General features: G+C 42.2%; 1 protein-coding gene across 19 annotated transcripts in view; it reads right to left on the reverse strand.

Annotated features, from left to right (window-relative positions):
- Positions 1-20,904, reverse strand: part of RBFOX2 (RNA binding fox-1 homolog 2) — a 303,671-nt gene that overhangs the window by 63,641 nt on the left and 219,126 nt on the right. For all 19 annotated transcript variants that reach the window (XM_078147140.1, XM_078147142.1, XM_078147138.1 and 16 more), the window contains exon 3: positions 10,588-10,812. In XM_078147140.1, coding sequence (XP_078003266.1) covers positions 10,588-10,812 — 225 coding nt within the window. The remainder of the gene's footprint in view (positions 1-10,587; positions 10,813-20,904) is intronic.

A 20,904-nucleotide genomic window follows, 5' to 3' on the forward strand; every position in this document is an offset into this window, starting at 1 on the left:
AGACACCAAATAAAATGGACATTTCCATATATTCGGCTTGAACAGAAAAAGAAGACCGTTCATGAAACTGCAGATTCCTATTATATACAGATTTCTAAAGTTCACTTGTTACTTTCAAAGCTATCCAGCTTCTCTGTGCTTCTTTCTGTTTCCTACTTTTTTTTTTCAAAAAGATGCCTTAATGACCCTCTTCTTTTTTCTTCTGCTTCTCTATTCTTATTCACTCTCACCTTCCCCCATTGCCACTGGAAAAAAAAAAAGAAAAACAAAGTCCTGCAGCATATGCATATTAAGCAAAAGAAATTCCTACACTGAGTATGTGTTATTCTAGATCTTGAATCTATTACTTTTCTGTCTCAAGGAAGGTATAGCATGCTTCACCACCAGTCTTCTGGCATCCCAGCTTGTCAATAATTGATTGGAGTTCTCAAGTCTTTCAAAATTATTTTTCTTTCAACTATTATTCTGCCAAATGTGCTCCTGATTACTGATTTCACCCTATATCAATTCAAATAAGTCTTGTCAATATTCTCTGGAACCTTCCATTTGTCATTTCTTCCATTTTGTCATAACGGCACAATAATATCCTACTTTGTTAGCCATTCCCCAGCAGATAGGTACCCGCTTAGTTTCCTATTCTTTGCTATAACCAAAAAAAATCTAACACAAGTGCTTTTATACATGTTTCCGTTTCCTCTTTAGGGCATGGGTTCCATAGTGGTATTGTGAAGTCAAAGAGCACGGTTTAGTGACTTTGGGGGCATGGCTCTACACCAGAGGTTCCCAAACTTATTTGACCTACCGCCCCCTTTAAAAAAAAATTACTCAGCACCCCCTTGGAAATCTACTTTCTTTAACTTTTTAAAAAAATTTGCATTGTTTCAAAAATATTCTTCTTTTTTTAAATGATGCATCTTAAATTTAATAATTTATTATAAATTCTTGAGTTTTTTCCTGCACTGAAATATTGATGACACAATATTGCATCATGTAACCAAATAGTACTGTATTGTAAACAAGTCATTACACACACATATTCCTGCCCCCCAGTGTATGCTGGACTTCCTGACAATGCTCTACAGGCCCACCTGCCAACACTTGCTTGTTAAGACCCACTGGTGGACTTGACCACTGATTGATTATAACTTGCATTCTGTGCTTATTTGGAAAATAATACAATCACTACGACTTTAACTCTGTTATACAACAGATGGAACACATACAAATGGTTTCCAGAATGGCTATACCAGTTCATAGCTCTACCAACTATAATCTCTGTCTGTTGTCCACACAGCCCCTCCAATAACTGTCATTTTCTTTTTTTGGTTGTCTTCACCAGGCTAATGGGTGTGAAATGGAACCTCAGAGTTCCAACCTCAGAGCTGCTAGGTGAGAAACTACAGAGACACAAGAAGGACAGCAGTGAGCAGGCTCAGTAATTAGTCAGAAATAATATCCAAAGAGAGGCAAGAATAATGCACATGCATCCTATAGCTATACACAAATGAGTACCAAACATTTAATATGCAAAGAAAACTACAGAGCTTAATGAGATTGCCCACAGAGGTGTAACATATTTGGTGGCATGTAAATTCATGACTAAAACATGGGCAATGGAAGCATGTGACATAATTTAAGGTAACAGATTAAGTAAACGGAGTAGTCAAACGCACCGAAAATCAAGAAGCTACATTTCCATCAGGAAAACCAGAAATAGAAGTCAGGAAGCATGGGAGTAACTGTATGTAGGGGGTTGGCTGGTGCCCTTCAACAATACAGCTATCTGCAGTAGTTCTTGCTCTGCTAAAATCAGAGAGAATGATAATCTTTTAAGGATAATTTCACTCTTTAAGGCAAAGGAAGTGACAAGGACCTGGCTCCTTTTTTAAAAATTAGATTCCCCCTCCCCCCAAAAAACCCACAACTCCTCCTTTCCCTCTCTCTATAGTGAGAAATCAAGAAAAAAAAACAACCCCGTTATAAACATGCATAACCAAGGAAAACAAATTCTAATATTGGCCATGTCACTCATAGATAGAAATATGCATTATGTATGTATGTATGTATGTATGTATGTCTCAATCTACACTGAGTCCATCGCCCATCAGCAGGTGGAGAGCATGTTTCATCATAAGGTGGCTGGCCCTGTGTACCATTTGCCCATTACAACAGCCTTCTGGCTAGCCTGCTGGTCTCCCTGCCTGTAGCTTTTTCTCCCTGATCTGTCCCCAATGTTCAGGCTGCCAGCCTTCTGCAGCTCTCTGCTGCCTTCTGCTGCCCAGTTCTAGCCTCTAGGTGCAGGCTGGTTTCACACTGTTCCCTGCACCCCAGGATACTCTCTCCTCTAGCTGAAGTGGCCCATCCTAAAAGACTACCTCTGGAGTATTGCATTCAGTTCAGCGCACTGTTTTAGGAAGACCATTAGTAAGCTGGAGTGTCCAAAGGACACCAAGCAGTGATAGGCCCTGCCTCATACTTTATCATAGAAGGACTGGTTGAAGGAGTTGAAGTTAGCCTGGGGAGAAAAGGAATGGGGGGGAGGGATATCTATTTTCAAATAGGTACAGGCTTTCACGTGGAAGGCAGATTAGACTAGCCTTGCCTAGCCAAAAACTACTGGAAATAATGCACAAAAATTGCAAAGAGAGAGGTTTCAATTCCATATATAAAAGGGAAAACTTCCTAACAATATGAGTCATCCCAAAAGCAGAAAGAACTCTGTAGGAGGGTCCTGAAGGCCAGGGCTAAATGACTGCTTCATTAAGGCTGCTGTAGAAGCAGTGCCTGCTTAGGTATGGGGTAGATGACCTCTGCTATGCCCTCCAACTTGGATCCTATGACTCCATGGTAACAGCATTTATTCAAAAGATAATTATTTATTAAATGCTCATATACAATGAGTCATGCAAACCCTGAGGGAGATGCAGAGATGATTAAGAGAGTACTTCCCCTCTGGAAGCTTACACTACACCAAGGGAGATGATATATGTACAAAAATAAATATAATACCAATTATAATGGGATAAATCCATAAAAGAGGTAGCCCTCTGAGAGTCTGGAGGGAGAACAGGCCATCTCTCCTTGCTCAGGAACCAGGTGACCTTGTAGCTGCACCACATGTGAAGAACAGGAAAGGATTTCAACAAGGGGAAACGCGACAACACACAGATCTATTTTCTTGACATCCACAGAATGGGAAGACAAACAGACGGGAGGGGAGGAGTGTGGGGGGGGGCGCGCGCCAGACCATCCAATATTAATGCATCCAACAGAGACAAAGTGAAACAACTCAATTCCTATTGCTTCCTTTTTAACAAAAAAATAATGAAGGAGAATGGTCTTTCCATGTGGTTAATAAGCCTTTATAGACATCATTTGAGTGCTCTGGTGCTCTAAATGAGCTCAAGTCATCTGGCCAGAAAAAAGTACATCCCAGGTTCCTGAGAGAATCTGCAGATGCAATTGCTGAGTCATGGGGGATAGCCTTAAGAATTCATGGTTAAGAAGCTTGAATAACACGGCAAGTTTCCACAGGGCTCAAGATTACCTTTTACTTTTATCGAAGCTGGTAGCACAGGGAACAGAGCATTGGGCCTGAAGTCAGAAAGACCTGGGTTCAGATTTGGCTCTAGACACCCATTACCTGTTCAGAATGGAACTGAAGAAAATGATACAGCCAGGCTCACTGGAGTCATTATGCACTGTGGTGACCCCACTTCAGTCACATCCTCACTATACTATGGTGATCTTGTTATTCTTCCCTAACTGAATCCTCCCAAAAGCTTTCTGAACCCATCTCTTCTCTCCTCGAGACTCCTATGTCTCCACGTCCCCCAAAAGCTGGAAAACCAAACATGTTCATACACAGAAGCAATGAAGTTAGTGAAAGGACCAATGATTCACAAAGGAATAAGGCACTTAATAGAATAAGATTTTGGAGGAAGGAGGGAGAGAAAGACTAGAAGGCAAGTTGAAGGGATAGGCTTTTGTGAGGAAAACATACTTCTTCTTCAACAGAAGAAAAGGAAAGGCCTCAAAACCTAGAGAGGTTCTGAAGGGAGATGAGGAACCTCATGGTGAATCGTCATCATGCAGAAGGCACAGTAATTTGCTGAGAATGACAGGACAGGTGAGGTCAGGGGCTTGAAGAGCAGAGAGAAGGTTTAGGATTGTAATGGGGATGTGGTAAGGATTCCACAGCACGGACCAAGGAGGGGTTTGGTATAACACAGTGAATCTGAGGGTAGAAAACTCTGATTAGCTAGATCTAAGTGTAGGGAGAACTAGCCTGCAGATCAGGGCTTAACTTTTTGTGTCTTGGGTCCTTTTGGCAATCTGGTGAATCTTATGGGCCTCTTATCAGAATTACATACTTAAACACTTAAAATATGTAGGATTACAAAGGAAATCAATCACACTGAAATACAAATATATTCTTTTAAAAATATAGTTCGTGGATTCCAGGTTCAGAACCCCCGATCTAGAGGGCATGCCCAAAGTACACAAAGCATTTCAGTCTTCAAGATGATGTATTTGTATCAAATTACAAAGGACATGGCCTTAGGTCGCTTCCACTTCGGTCAGAGAATAGTAAGATCAAGAATAGCTAGTATGTATACAGCACTCTGTAGTTTTACCTAGGTGTTCTCATTTGAGACACACAACAACCTTATAAAGTAGGTGCTATTATTATCCCCATTTTACAGATGAGGAAAGTGAGGCTGCAGGAGGTTAAGTGAGTTGCCCAGGGTCACACAGTAGTATAAAAGTGTGCCTGAGGCAGGATTTCTGACTCCCAAGTCTAGAGATCTATTCACTAAAACCACCTCACTGCCACCAAGGAGAGAGAAGTAAAAGAACGGACTTGGCCATAAATTTACATAAGCATGAGGCGCCTGTCAGGTACTACAGGTCCAAGCAAACAAAGAGCTCATAAGATAATAGAAGTCAGTTCATGCAGAAAGGTAGAGACAGGTACCATAAATTCAGGCAGCCAAGCAGAATCTACAGTCAGCCAAACTCTTCTATTTGTCTGCCCAAGCTGTGTTTGCTTTGTTGTTTTCGTTTCTAGAGGTTCGATCTCCACGGAATGGTCCTGCTCTCAACAGTGGGAGGGCAAAAGGGGCCTGGGAGGCAGAGAACTCGTAGTCATTCTGTTTCTGGAGGTAGCTGGCGTGCGTGCGTGCGTGCGTGTGTGTGTGTGTGTGTGTGTGTCTGTCTGTCTTCGTACACACACATCCATTCCTGACATCTCAGATCAGGCTCTATCAGAAACATCCCTACTAAGCTGAATCACCACAAGCATCTGAGAGGATTCAAGGCAGCCGGGGATCAGTTGGGAGAGCACTGGTTTGGAGTCAGCTGACTAAGGCCTGATTTCTTCGCCTTGCATCTCCTACCTCGATGAACATGGGTGTGATGACATCAGCTCTTGTGGAGTCTCTGTTTACTTCTTGGTAAGTAAGCACGGGGGAGTTGTTATGGTACCTCTCCTACTCACCTCACCAATCACCGTACAGATGATAGATATGACCTGATCTGTATACTCTAAAGTGGTGTACTAATGGCAGCCGCCAGGTAGCCAAATTTCTTTGCTCCCTAAGAAGAAAGAGGGTCCTGAAGAAGCCTTTTACCCAGCAGTTGGGGCTGTACTGCCTGGTGACCTAGTGCTCAGGGATGGGCAAAGCCACTATAGGGTCTGGGAAGCAGCCACCAAGGCAGGAAGGGCTCCCTCCCCAGCTCACTGTCTGCACAGGAAGAGGTTCCTCCTCGGGCACCAAAATAAACTCCTACAGTGCTGCTTAAGAGCAGACCACCCAATTCTGGCCTCCACTCAAGGAAAGTGAATCAAGTAGTGAGGATCTCGTGCTGTATGAAAAGGCAGATGTGAGAGAAAAGAACAACCAAGTCCCATGTTAAGAACATAGCTGTGGCTTAGCAACATCAGTAGAGACTGGACTGACGGAAAATAAAGGGGCTCATTAGTAGAGGCCTTTGGATTTCCCAAAGCCTCGTAACTTCCATGGTCTCAGTGACCCTGATCCCAACTGCCCTGGGAGGTGAGCTGCCTGATTTGGTGGATGAAGAAAGTAAAGGCAGCTGCTCAAAGGGCTGTGATGGACTGGCTCTGTATAATTTGTCAATAAAGATGCACACAAGCTAGTTTTGTGCAAGCCTGCATCAGGACCACAAACAGCACGACAGATGCACAGGAATAGGAATTACTTCAAGAGGGTGTACGATACCTCACATATGCTGGTGCAGGATCATGCGAGAGTAAAGAGGACCCATGTTAGAGCACCTTTTAAAGCATTTTGTACCTTTATAGCAGGCCCTAAAAGAACCACCACAGTTCTCTCAGTGCATTCTGGGCAAGGTGAAATGCCACCTTCTACAGCACACCACTGCCCATTTTGTGAGGCTGAGCTATTTTAAACTGTCTTAAAGCCTTAAGATTCTTTTCAGGGGAAGTGCTAAGGGGTGAAAGGGCTGTCACAGTCGAACCAGCCTGGAGCATCCTGGCAGCCCCTGGTATGACCTCAGCCAGGATAGAGCGTACTTCCTGCCCTGCAACACTGCAAAACAGGGAAGGACTGCCGAAAGGGGGAGAAAAACCTTCTCAAGAGTCATTGTGTACCTGGCTCAATGTTAACAAATTCCAATTCCATGACCATTTCTTTTTCTCTACCTGGAAATGCTGTTACTGTGACACCTGGGCATTTCATCTCTCACTTTTATGGACTCACACAAGCCTTCCCCATGGAAGGTGCTCCTCCCCACTGCTGCCTCTCAGAGTCTGCATTATCTTTCAAAAAGGCAGCTTAGGCAGGATGTTGTGAAGCTTTGTTGTTGTGTGCCTAGTGTTTAATGATCTCCACCTCCTCGAATTTCCTTCTATTTCCTCCATCTTCTGACAAAAGCTTCTTGAAGGCAGAACCTGCTTGTTTCTTTTTGTCTTTATGTCCCCAGTACAAGCAAGTGCACACAGTAGTTGCCTTAAAATGTTACTAAATTGAAATGAATTATTAAGCATCTACTATACACAAAGTGCTAGAGGAACAATAATAAGGATGGCCCTGGCCCTGCCCTCAAGGAGCCGTTCTGCCAGAACAGCAAGCCTGACTCGAGATCTCGAAGCCATCCAGCTAACGCTCGGGACAACCAGACTGCTTTTCATCTCCTAATCAAATTCCATGAAATGAGTACAATTCCTCCAGATTTCACAATGTGGACCAAGGCTATCATCAGGAGTCAACAGAGATGGTCTCTTGGGGATTATTTTTGAAATATCTATTGCCAGTTATCTTTCTACAGTTGTTGTCTAACAAGGGACAAACTGTTTTTATAAAATATAAAGAATATTACTTTGTATTTACTTCACATTATTTGTCTAAGGAGAAATGAAAGTCTCTGTGCTGTGCTTTTATTTGGAGTGAGAGATAAGGAAGTTTAACATTCACTGGATAATTTTAGACATTATTGATTATAAGCATTATTTATCTGCATTTTACAGATGTAACATGAGATACTGAAATTTTCACTGATTTACTCAACTCAGTGATCAACAATGCACCGCAGGTCTCCTAATGCTGATTCACTTCCCAGGCTGACAACATTGCTAACAGGAAGTATAACATCATCATTGGCATCATCATCACTTAGAAAGTACTCTCACGTATTTAAAAGCACTTTACTTACACGACTTCATAAGATCTTCACAACAAGCTTCTAAGTAAGGTAAGTACTGGAGGTATTATTACAATCCCTAATTTTACAGTACAAAGAAAACTGAGATTCATCAAGGTTAAGCGGCTTGCCCAAGGTCAAAGACTGATGGGTGTCAGAGGTGGGATCTGAACCCAGGTTTTCTTGATTCTAAGCCTACCACTCTACTCATGCTATTTCTGATAAATAAAAAATAATCTTCAACTCAAGTGTCTCAATGATGCCCTATTATAGCTTCTGTGGTTTCCTAATAATACCTAACTTTCCAGTTAGAGCAGCTATGCTCCCTTTCTGTTTATGGTCATGTCACATGGGCTCCCATTTCTCCTGAGCTATTCCTATCACCATCAAAACCCCAGTGTCCATGCACACAGATTCCTATTCTTATTCAATTGGCTTCTTTTAAGAGCTGACACAACACATATTGGTTGACATAACGCAGGGCTCCTTGACAGAGCTCAAGGAAATGTCTCCTAATATGGAAGATGATCAGAAGGCTTGGCAGAGGTTTCTGTCAAGGGTCAGAGCTTACGTTATTCACTGCTATCAGAAACACACAAACATGGGTTGCTGTCTCAGCCACAATGTATAATAATATGAATAAGAAAAGCACAGGAAAGAATGGAGGAATGGGGGGGGGTCAGTGGGAACATGCACAAAGGGATGAATAATCCCTTCTAAGACTACATAGGAGCCTCAGAATTTATTTTAGATTCTTATCTTTTTCTGCTGAAATGGAAACAAAGATTGGTTTGTGGTTAATGACCACTCAAAAAAGTTATTTGGAAGTACAGCAACAATGCAGCTTGTGTTCATAACCCTGGTAATGAAGTAAGTCATGCTCAATTGAATTTATCCAAACCACCACTTCCACGGCTTCAAAATCTACCATCTTCAAATGAGTCTTCAAATGATGTCAAGTCAACAAATTGTTAGTAACTATAAAGACCAATGCTAGACACAGGACACAAACATAAAAAAGTAGTCTCTGCCCTCAAGAAGCTTGCACATGTAGAGAAGCAAGTTACTGTGCACAAATAAATATGATACCAGGTAGAGTTTGAAATCCAGACAAACTGCTCTAGGACAATCTAGGAAGTGAGAGATTTTTAACTGAGGCTAAGGAGGGAGGCTTTATGCAGAATATAACTCCGAAGCTCGACTTTGAAGGATAAGAAAGAATTTAAAAGTTGGAAAAGAAAAGACTGCTTTAGGCACGGAGTGGGTGGGGGAAGTAAGCCCATGCAAACACACAGTTGAGGGAAACCATAGGTTAGGATCAAGGAGCAGCTAAATTGCCAAGAGTTCAGTTTAAATGAACTCATGAATATGTGCAGTAAAGCTGGAAGGCTCCTTAGACCCTATGCTATCCTTCTGTAGTTATGTTATTTGTGAAGCTATACAGTTTAGAACCAGAGATTTCTATTATGCTGGGTGATTTTGTACCTCAACTTCTAGAGATGCTATAAAGGTGTATTAACAGATCTGTGTTCTTTATAGAAAGGAAAGGCTTAAAGATTTTTATTTAACATTATTAATAATTCCAAACCTGCTAGGCTGGTAGACCGTCACCTCTTTAAAGGCAGAGACTGTTTTGGGGGGCAGTAGGGGTGGGATAGGGAGAAGGTGGTTTTTGTCACTCCAGTACCTAATGTAGTGCCTTGCATATAGGAGACCATTAATAAATTAACCTTCTGTGGAGACACATGGAAAACACAGGATGAGAAGATCTGGAGGGAGGTCATGGATTCACTGGAGTATTATTAGAGAAGTACAAGAAAAGATCATCTCCTTTGTGTGCTGAAATATTGTTGGTTGAAAGGGAAGGGCACAATGTTAAGCATTTTTATGTAAAAAAGTTCCTATTCTGTCCAACATCAAGGAAAAAGAAAATTGAAAGCATTAGCAGATTAAATTCATCCCCATGCAACAGAAGCTTCACCCTAGGCTCTTTATTAGGAGTCTAAATCTTAACAAGTGGCTTAGGACTTGGATAAAAGCCCTCATTGGGATAATCTGTTAGTGGGTAATCCATGCTACGGAGAAGGTAATAAAACAATTTTCAATGAGAACTGGGTCTATGGCAGCTATGTGATGACATCTTCATCTCTAGAATTATACTACAGGAAAATAAACTGTCACATACTTTTAAGTATAATAACACATAACTTGCTGCTAACCTTACTTGAGTCAATCAAAACTCAGAAATGCTCAATCCACCCAAGACTATGATTACTTATGCTTACTTTTAAAATTACAGATTCAGAAAATGTCAACAGTTTTCATAAGAAAAATAAGTAACGACAGCCCTCAAACTAGACTCCATGTCTCTAAGCTCTGTTTCTTTCTAAGCCTAAAGCCTCAACCAGAGGTGGCTCAGCAGAGGGGCAAGAATGCTGGCTATGGGAGGCCAGGCACGGGTTCGAGTCTCAGCTATAACACTTATCAACTGTTTGACTCAGCGCCACGTCACTTAAGTCTCTCTGTGCCTCAGCTTCCTCACCTGCAGCCTGCACAACTTGTATAGAAATAGTTTTGAGAAAAGCACTTTGTAAAACTCAAAATATTCTAGAAATGAGATGTCTGCCATTCCCAGAGTCAGACTCACTGAGGAAACAAGCATGCTTATTTGTTTAGTGATTTATGAAGAAATGGATACATTTGGTATGTTCCTGAGAAACAGCCTAGAACAAACAGAGTGAAAAGGCAAATGACCCAGGCTGCTTTGTGAAGACAATCTAACTTGCTATTTCATGCACATATCCTGAAGAGTGAGAAATGTGTAAGGTTTCCCAGGTTACACGTGACAGCAATGAAGTGCAGTGTTCCTCCCCAAGACACCCTGCCTCCTAAGTCACATACCGTCAGAGCTCCGTTCTGCGTGCTGGCTGTGTTAGTGCTCTGTTCTCCATGCGTCTGTGTGCCTCCATAAAGCGTCAGGTTATGCTCACTGGTCTGGCCTGCGTAGTCCTGAGTGTGTGGTACCCCATATTCTGTGGGAATTCCATTCTGTGGAGGTGGTGGAAATGGGATGGTGGTAAATGGCTGAACCATGGCGTCAGGAGTGGCTGTTGGCTCCTGGTTACCCTAGAGGAGACAGAGTGAGAGAAAGGAAAAGAAAAAGACAAGGAAAGGCGATTTAGAACGGCATGAAAGACCAGAGCCCTAACTTGTTAAGCTCTAGAATGAGCCTCAGAGCCCTTGAACATTCTCTGACAACTTAGACCCATCAAAACACTTAGTCTGTTGCTCTAAGGTGGCAGAACAAAACACATCTAGGTTTCATGCATGTTTCTGCCAATTTCCTACTGGACAGAGTTGGAACCAGATTAAGGTTAATAGATACCTGAAGGCCAAACATTTATACCCTCTAAAGATAAACGCCTTTTCTCAAATACACCCCAGCAACTTCACTGATGGCAACTAGAGAAGCATCACTGGGCTGAAATTAAGGGTAAGATAGCAATTCCCTATTTTTGACACTCCTGGCTTTTTAAAAAGTAAGCCAAAAGGACACTAATTTCAGTCAATAAATATTTATTAAGCGCCTACTATGTTATCAGGTACTGTGCTAAGCTCTAGGGACACAAAAATGACCAGGGTGGGGGGAGGAGGGGAGGGAGAGAGAAGAATGACAGTCACGGTTCCCAAGGAGCTTACAATCTAACAGAAGACACATCATGACAAGAAGCAGGAAAGGGGACGCAGTGGAGGAGTCTGGCAGAGAAGATCCAGAGCAGAGCAGTATAGCCTGGTGAGTGATGAGGGTCTGAACTGTTCAAAGCTGGGCTTCCTCCAGGAGTTCATGGCTCCCCTCTTCAATCAGAGGGGCAGAGGATAGTAGGAGTCCCTTTCACTTCTTAGTTAATGCCAGCATTTCTGTCCTCTCAGTTCACAGATACTGAATGGGAAAAGCTCTTAAATGCCTATCAGTTTCATTCTACAACTTTTACCAGTGGATGCTAGAAGACAGGTTAAAAGGCAAAAGAGTCCACCAGAAATCCAGCGGGAGGACACACTCAAATGGGTTCTTTTCTCTGGGCAGTCTCTCTAACCTCAATGGCCCCAAAGTAAAAAGAATCCCCAAGAAGAGAACGTGTGGCCACGGAGGGCAGCCACAGAGGCAAGGTGGACATCTGTCTGTCCAGTGAGCTTCCCAAGAACGAGCAGAGTTACCACAACACCACCAGCAGGGCACAGACAGTTGGCCACACCCTTATGGATGGATGTTTTACTTCTGGACGAAATACAAACAGGAAAGGTTTTCTCCTTCTCTTCACATTTTGTTCATGCTCATCTCAGTCTCGTCCCTGATTCAATTCTCTGGCATTTAATGTTTACTTCAGGTCCTTAGATGCCATTGAGTCCAACTCATTCATTTTACAGATAAGGAAACAGAGGCCCAAAGAGATTAAGTGACTTACTCAAGGTCTTGAACTCAAGACTTTTGGCTCCTAATTCAAATCTAGCTTTCAAGTAATATGAAATATTAAAATAAGACAAGAACTTGGGGGCAAAAAGAGAAAATAAATCTCAACAAAAAATTGTCAATGAGGACCTTAGGATTCAAGGAAAGGAAAAAAATACAGAGTTTTTAAAATTTCAAGACAGCAACCTGGTTGGAATTTTGTATACTAAATTAATTAAAAGCCAAAAAAAAATTAGAATCTTTCTTCTAAAACGTATTTGTAGGTCAGGGACGTTGAGAGTAAGAAACACCCGAGAGTACTGTTGAACTACTCTCCATATCACAAGGCAGGAAGCACCCATCCAGAGCCAGCGTCGGGTCACTTTTTCCTTGGGCCACCACCTCTTTAACTACAAAAAATGAGAAGGTGGAACTAGACGATCTCTAAAGCCCCTTCCAGTTCTAGACTCCTAAGACCCGAAAAGAAAAGCTTTTCCTAATTCCCGATGCAAAGCTCTCTGCAGCTCATTCCTCAATGTACCAGCTCTGGACCTTGTGGTGCATGTAAAATGGCCAGCGCTTCCTCGATCTAGTAATGATGAAGAATTTCGAAATGCTTTTCCTCTCATCATCCCCACTTGACCCTTCTGCTTTTGCTCACTCAGCTGACTGTCTCTACAGGTGGGGTTTTGAGTCTGGTAGAACTCGCTTACCGAAACTCCCCTTTTCACAGCTGGGCTTCTCCTCATCAAACTACTCTTATTTCACTCCAAAAAAGGCAAAGCTGTGTTTTGCTCAAGGCTCAAGTCTTATGATTCCTGCATAGTTTTAGGACATCTTCTTTCTGTTACTAGGTGGCATCGAAGGTCAAAGACTTTAAACTGTTCGCAGTCAGACACTTCTTGCCCGCTTTCTAAATTGGGGAGTTAAGGGAAGTAATGTACGGAGACCCTGGGTATATATCACTCAGTTTCCTCCCAATCATGAGCATAACTTCTTTCAGACAAGACACTAATTACCCTCCTCTTTCTCAGCCCTAATTATCCTTCTCTCTCAACCCATGGCACCCCATCGAGAGCACCAGGACAATGGATTTGGAGCAGGACTCTACAAACAGCATCATTGGCTGTCAACACTAACTCGATGCTCATTCAACTGATACTCCCTTGAACAAAAGGGGAATGAGCTCCCTCAGTTTTCTGAAAAAGAGGCTTCTTCTATCCTAACTGCTATGACAGCCACTCTGTGAATAATGTGACTTGCTCCTCAGAGAAATTCAGTGGAAAATTATCATAATGATGCCAGGGCAAATAGCAAGGAACACGGTACCTATGTACTAATGCTGGATTTTATCCTACTCTTTCTCCTCCCCATGCCACTAAAGCAGTAAAGTAGAGATGAGAGTAGAGGTGATTCCGAGTGAATAAAAATGCAGCTCTTAATGACTTACAGTTCTCCCATTACAATCCGCATAATTTGCCATTGCTAACATCATATTATGTAGTGACTTTAATCTTCAAAGCATTTTACAAGAAAATGAATTCTCATTATCCCACCCTGTGAAGGAGATAAATATTATCTTCACTTTATAGAAGGGTAAAGTTTTGGTAGTGAGATCAGCAGTGACTCTCTATGGCTTCCGGCAAATATTTACTATCATTTAAGCTTCTCTTCCTTCAAAGTCCTCTGTTTTACACTAGTCCCATCACATCCTTCTTATTCTCCAGCACAGTCCAAACCCATGAGTTTTAGACGGGTTCCCAAGATCCATTAATCTGGGATTTACCACAGGATAACTCACAAACCTAATAAGCTCCAGAAATCACTTTGTAGGTGATTAGGTCACTGTGATGCTCAAAACCATCGAGTGCATTGGGGAAAGGACCCAGACTTTTCTCTCTTTTATCAAGGTGCCTATAGCCCTGTATAACCAGCAACACCAGGTGAATGTGATACTGGCAGAATGATAGGCTGGGAGACCCAGACTCTGACTTTGAATCCCCTGGTCCTCACTTTCCTCATGAATCTGTAGTTCAAGTGACACAAGTCTGTCTGACTTGTGTAAACTGGAAGGGCGGTTGGCCCACATAGGTATGTATATACATAGCAAGAGATCCCAGGTACTTTAGCACAGCTGATCTGTTTCAAACAAAAGTACAGACATTTTATCATTACTGGAGCCTGAGCAACTAACCTATAGACAACATTAGATGAATGGCATATGCAGGATCTTTTCCTTCCCCCAATTTCTGATGGCCTGGGAGTGTTCCTGACTCATGACCTGGGTGACCTTGGGCAGTTCTCGTGACTGGTCTTCAAGGACCCTGATAGTTCTGGTTCCCCAGGGCCAATAATTTATGTGGACCTGAAAGCAGCTTCCCCCTTGCTCATCCTTCATTCAACCAAATGGCCACAGCCCCCAAAGGAACCAAAGACCTGGTTTTTCATGTTTGCTCCAACACTACAGTCCTCGGATTTATCACTTTATAGCTGTTTTTGCCTAAAGCTTTGTAACAATGGCAAAAAATGGTAATCAAGCTAAACTGTACATAGGAAAGGTAACTATTTTGATGTTTTATATAAGCAAGAAATTTGTCAACATCCATGAAATTTTATAAAGTGAATACAGGTCAAGTCTGGCATCCGTTTGGCAATCTATTCTGCAACAAACAGAAAATGTAGGTCCCCAGATCTAGCTTTAAAATGTCATACATGAACTTAAAAAATACCTCTATCAAGCTGGACTTTCTTCAACTGTACTCCTGATATTACAGTATTAGTTTCTCAAAGTACATTTTAAAATTTAATTTCAATCTCATTCTCAAAAATGCCCAAAGACAAAGATGAGAGGAACACAACCTCCATGAAGTTCTTATTAAGAGGCTTGAAAACACTTAACTAAGTGATCAAAAGAAATAATCAGTAAAACCCAATTCCATTCAACTTCTAGTAGGCAACACAAAACAAATGTCATTCTACCCCCTCCCCTCAATCCCATCTACAACTTACTCCCAACCTGCCTCAGGGTTTCAATGAAAATTGGGGGTGGAGGGGGGGAGAGTTATTACTTCTGAACATACAATCCTGGAGGAGAGGAGATGTGTGAGGCAACCCCCCCCCCCCCCATCAGAGACAATACACCTTAAGCCCTGCTGGCCTGGAAGGGAGTTACTTCAGATTTCTTTCACTGGCCTAACTTAACAAACCTAGGGGGTAAAAGCAATTAATGTATTTAACTTTGTATAAAAATCTGTCATATTGCACACAATGTTTTATTCAAATAACGCATTTTCAGTAAACCAGCATTTCTCCCCATTCATTTATAATCAAGGTCAAACTTCTAAAAGAATCCTCTCATGTATAGCACATTTACACATGTAGGATTGCAAATCTGTTTATACAAGGTACAACCCACATTTCTATATCTCTTGTTGATATACAGACAGCATCCCTCTCAGCAAGCCCATCAGGTGAGGTTGTGGTCCAAGCTGAAAGGCAAGTCACAAATCTAAGCTCGGAAATCACTTTGTAGGTGATTAGGTCACTAATACTCCAAAATTAAAGTCCTTTCTCTGGTTACCCAAGAATAACTTCTAGTGAAAGTACATGTTTAGTGAAATAACACAATTAAATATAGTCAGACTGTAGGAATTTTTCAGTTTTGGTAAAAGGTTTTGTACTGGAAAAAAAGAAATGTATTGAATTATTGTATGTCTTTAATTGATCTATAGTCTGGGAACATAAAACCATAGTTATGTACAATTTATTGTAAAATTATAATTTTGTGTATTAATTTTAAAAGTGGAGTTTTCACAACATACATTTAATTTTAAAACATTTAAAATTTTTGTTGCAAATTAAGTTGCAAGATGCTGAATTTTAATGTATAGATTGTTTCTTGATTTTTGCCAATTTATGAAAAAGTAGGGCAAATACAAGGAGACAAATTATAAACATTACTTTAAAAAAAAGGGGAGACCTTACATTTTCTTGGGAACTCCCCAGTGCAGTGTACCACAGGCACAAAAAGCATTTGTTTTATTTTAAAAGGAAGGTGAGAAAATCCCCAAATCTCTCACTATCACTTCTGCTACATCCAGTTCCCTTTGGCCCATCCCATGCTCTAACTCGAGGCCTGTTCTAGGCTAATGAGCAAGCTGGTGAGAAGCTTCTCTTGGCACTCATTTCTACAGGTTTAGAGATAATCCAATCCACTTCATTTAGTGGGTCACTTGTTCACCAGTTACTTTATGTGCAAAATCAATTTTCATTCTTTGTAGTTAAGTCAGGAGAAGAGGAAAATCTCTATCAAGTTCTAGATTAAAAGTCAACAGGCAGAAGTTCACCAGGAGAGAGAGAAAGCACTGAATCCTCCCTTCTCTGATGAAAATGGCAATTACTACCGGAGGCTGAAAATGTAATGTTTCTCTTGCAAATGAAGAATTATTTAGTATAGTTCTGGGCTATCTCAGCATCTAGAAATTAGATCGAAGTGATCCCATAAATTATTTTGCATTTAAAATCTTTCTTTTGCATGCTTTAAAAAATGACTTTCGAAGAAACTGAAGGAAAGAGGAGAGGTCAGCTGGTGATAAATAAACACCTTAAGCCTAAACCTTTGAAAATTTCAGGATAAAAAAAGTAGTTCGGTTTTGTTTTGTTTTGAACACTCCCCCCACCCCCAATTTTTTTCCTTCTACCTATTATCTATTCAGCACTTGTTTGATGACTTGTAATTGCTGTAGAAAAAACCAGAGCCTCTCCTTTTCCATTAGTCCAATCCAGTGCTGAGCTTAGGGTTTGCTGGCCATGAGACATCTGGGAAAGAGGAAGCGCAGATGACCAGCACTCAGTACCAGTAGCTTCCCTAGCTCTAGAAGCATACAACATTTACTCAGAAATTCAAAGGAGAGATTCCTGAATAAGACAGAATGGCAAAACACGCTGTTAGCTGGCCTCCAGTTAGGGTTAAAATGTCTACAGGTTTTCCCTCCTCTAAGTCAGCCCCTTGGAGGCTCATCGCTTTCATCCAAACCTCAGTTCTCTGTCTCCATCCTTCTGGGAATGGTCCCGCCCACCACACACACAATATTCACTCTCCCACAGGGGAAGTCTTGACAGAGCTTGCTCACTGAACTGAACAAACACCTCAATTAGCAAAGGGAGCTGGGGGAAGGGTGGCAAGATACATGACACAATACCAGTGGGTACCCCAAGCATTATACGTCCTGTAGGAATGGAACACTGGCAGACACTTGTCTGCAGAGAAAGGAAATCAAAATGTCCCTCCACACTCCGCGAGAAGGTCAACAAGAACACAAGAGCTAAAATGAGAAATGCTTCAGATTTTTCATAAGAAAAATACATCTTTCCAGGCCATAAAATGCCCACATTAGGTCAGCATAATCCATCCCCTCTATAACATGTAGTTCTCTAGGAATAAGGACAGGAACTGGAAATGATGTTTCACTGGCATAAGAACATTCCTTCTACCAATGCAGGGTGGCAGTCTCTCTTCACCTGACATTCCTAAGAGTTGCCTAAAACCCTGAGAGGTTAAGTGATTTGATTGGTTGCAGTCACAAAGCCACTATGTGTCAGGTCAAACTTGGCTCCAGATGACCCTGGCTCTCAGGCTGCCTCTACACTCACTAGACCGCCCTGAGGCACATCTTGGAACATACATGACTGATAACCTAAGCTACCTGTCTCCAGCTCTAACCCCAGAGGAGGGAAATGCTCCCTCCTCAAAGGCTACCGAGCAAGCACGGTTTTCCTGCCACAAGTGGGTGAAGTGCTTCTTTTTTGAGCAAAATGAACCACTCCCTTTTGCAGCAGATAAATATTGATCTAATAGGTCTATTTTGGCTATTTCAGTAGTCTACCCCCCCCCCCCCAGGCTGTGTGCATGAAATCACCTACTTCAACTCAGAAGCATCAATTAAAAGTCAGAGAAGGCTCTTGTCTTCCCTAGACATGTAAAAAAGATCTCTAAATTCAAACAGAGGAAGTATTATGCAGAAAGGATTCCACAATTAACATAGTATACTTGGCACATAACTTGACCCTTTCCAGGGCATTTCAAGGACAGAAGAGCAGAGGGTACAGATGAGGAAGTAATTTCCCATGTGAAGAAGACTACTCTTATTTCAGAGTTTATGAAACCAGTACAACCAGATGGCTCCAGGGAACAGGCAGGATGCTTGTAAACAAAAGAAATCCAAGGCTAATCACCTCCTTCTTGATCCACAACAAAATCCATACCTGCATGAGGCAGCCAAGTCCAAATACGGAAAAGGGCACACTTCAGAAATCCCAAGACCAGGAATTACAAAGAGCAATAGCTCCTCTGAGAGAGCTACCACAACTCTGGACATTGCTGGAGAGCAGGCTCTCCTTTGCAGAGCTGGTTCATATCAGGTTAGGTTTTTTTTGGTTTGTTTGTTTGTTTGTTTTGGTGAGGCAATTGGGGTTAAGATGACTTGCCCAGAGTCACACAGTTACTAAGTGTTATGTGTCTGAGGCCGAATTTGAACTGAGGTCCCCCTGACTCCACGACTGGTGCTCTATCCACTGCGCCACCTAGCTGCCCCCCACATAAAATTTTTCTCAGTCAATTCAAAGATAAGTGCATTCAACCAGAAGGAGCTTGGCGGAGGGAAAACAGCTGCCTTTGGGATGAGAGGAGCCAGGTTTGTTCCTGGGTCCTGGCTTGCCCTCTCTGTGAGGGTTTGTGCATATCTGTCTTTCAGGGATTGGACAGAATGACCTTGAAAGCCTTGTTCAGTTGGAAAGCCAGGAACCAAAATCCTCACCCATGCACATCTGAAGGGGGGCAAGTGTGTGTGTGTGTGTGTGTGTGTGTGTGTGTGTGTGTGTGTGTGTGTGTGTGTTCACATGCATGTGTGCATTTAAGCTTAGAGGAAAAGAGAAAAACAGGCATGATGACCACAAGAGTCAGGACACTACTTGGATCTTATTCTAATTCTATGAATGCCTCTCTCACAAATTCATGACATCCCCATGAGCAGCTACAGGTTCCAAAGAACTGATCAAAGGAATTAGGAACGTTATAAAGTTTACTATTTAATTACAGACAACTAGCAAATATCTGAGTTTTAAAGGTACTTCAGAAATCATGCAGTCCATCCCCCTCATTTTACAAATAAGAAAACTGAGGCCCAGAGAGGGGAAGTAAGCTTCCCATGATCATACAGTGCTAAGAAGAGACGATTCTAGTGCGTAGTCACTGAGCGCTCACACTGATTTACCCCCATGAGGTTTATAAAAGGCTTTTCCATGTATTATCTCACTTGTTCCTTGACAGCAGGGTTTGTCTTGCACCTTTCTTTGTGTCACCGACATCGGCATGGTGCCTGGCACCCAACTCAACAGATGCTTACTGACTGACTGGGGGAAAACCACGAAGTCCTTAGTTCATCACGTGGGCCATGACATCACCAGCATTTCTTACGTATAAATCCTTCGCTAGCTGCCCGTGTTCTGCCAGTGGCCCAGGCCAGCCTGGATGCAATACTAGCCGTGTGACAAACGGAGTGACAGCAATGAGGCATCAACATTTGATCAGCTATCACTACAGTAAGTCAAAAAGCAAAGCAAGTAGCACAGCTTCTCCTCAAGTAATGTTATGGGGAAATGCGAATGAAAGCTATAAGGACACAAAGTCTGTAGAATTAAGTACAGCTATAGAGATATCACGTACCTGCTTTTCATTCAAACATTCACTCTGCGGCCGCCAGGTGGCACAGATCGTTGGGAGTCAGGAAGACCGAATTCAGATGCTGCCTCTGACACTCACTAGCTGTGTGATCCTGGGCAAGTCATCTAACCTTTCTCCACCTCAGTTTCAGTTTTCTTAATGTAAGAAATAACAGCACTAACCTCCCAAGGTTGTGAGAACTGAATGAGACACTTGGAAAGTGCTTTGCAAACCTTTTTTTTTTTAAAGGCACTATAGAAATGCTAGCTACTATTTTTCTTGTTAGGATATACAAGGCCCAGTGGACTGATGTGAAGCCTACCAAGACAAATAAGACACAAGTCCCATCCTCAAGAGGATCCCAATCTAACCATACAAGAAGAACAAAGCAGGTTCCACAAGGATGGTATCACGCATTACTCTGGGGGTTCAGAGGAAGGGAAGATCCATGTAGGCAGGGAAGTTTCTTCACTGAAGGTTCCAGATGGAAGGCACTTTACTTAATGAAGTCACCCCGACACACCCCACCAAGTGATCCCCCTTTTGTCTCACTGCCTTCACTGACAAGGGCCTTCTCCACCACTGCTGTACAGCTCTAAACACCCACAAGTTCTCCCTTATGTCCTGTCATGATGATTCAGTAAGTTTGAGTACCTACCAGGTGAAAACCACAGAGCCAGGTATGGCTGACAGACTAGTAGAGGTACAGTGCTGGAAGCTCCCTGAGGCATCACTTCTGGCTAAGGCAAGAGTATACAAGGCCATATATGACTAAAGGCTAAAAGGACTGTTCACAGATTAAGTGCTCTGGGTAGTCAGGAGAAAAGGAGGAAAGGCAACGATCACGTATTCAGTGCCTGCTGTATGCCATGTGCCGGGCTAAGGGCTTTAACATATATCTCACAGTAACTCTGGGAGATGTGTACCATTATTATTTATTATTGTCCTCATTTTACAGATGAGGAAACTGAGGCAAACAGAGGCTGATCAATTTGCCCAAGGCCACACAGTTAGTAAGTATCTGAGGCCAAATATGAACTTAGGTCTTCCT

This window comes from Phascolarctos cinereus, unplaced genomic scaffold (assembly GCF_003287225.1).
Source record: "Phascolarctos cinereus isolate Bilbo 61053 unplaced genomic scaffold, phaCin_HiC Scaffold_1;HRSCAF=81, whole genome shotgun sequence".
NCBI classification, from domain to species: Eukaryota; Metazoa; Chordata; class Mammalia; order Diprotodontia; family Phascolarctidae; genus Phascolarctos; species Phascolarctos cinereus.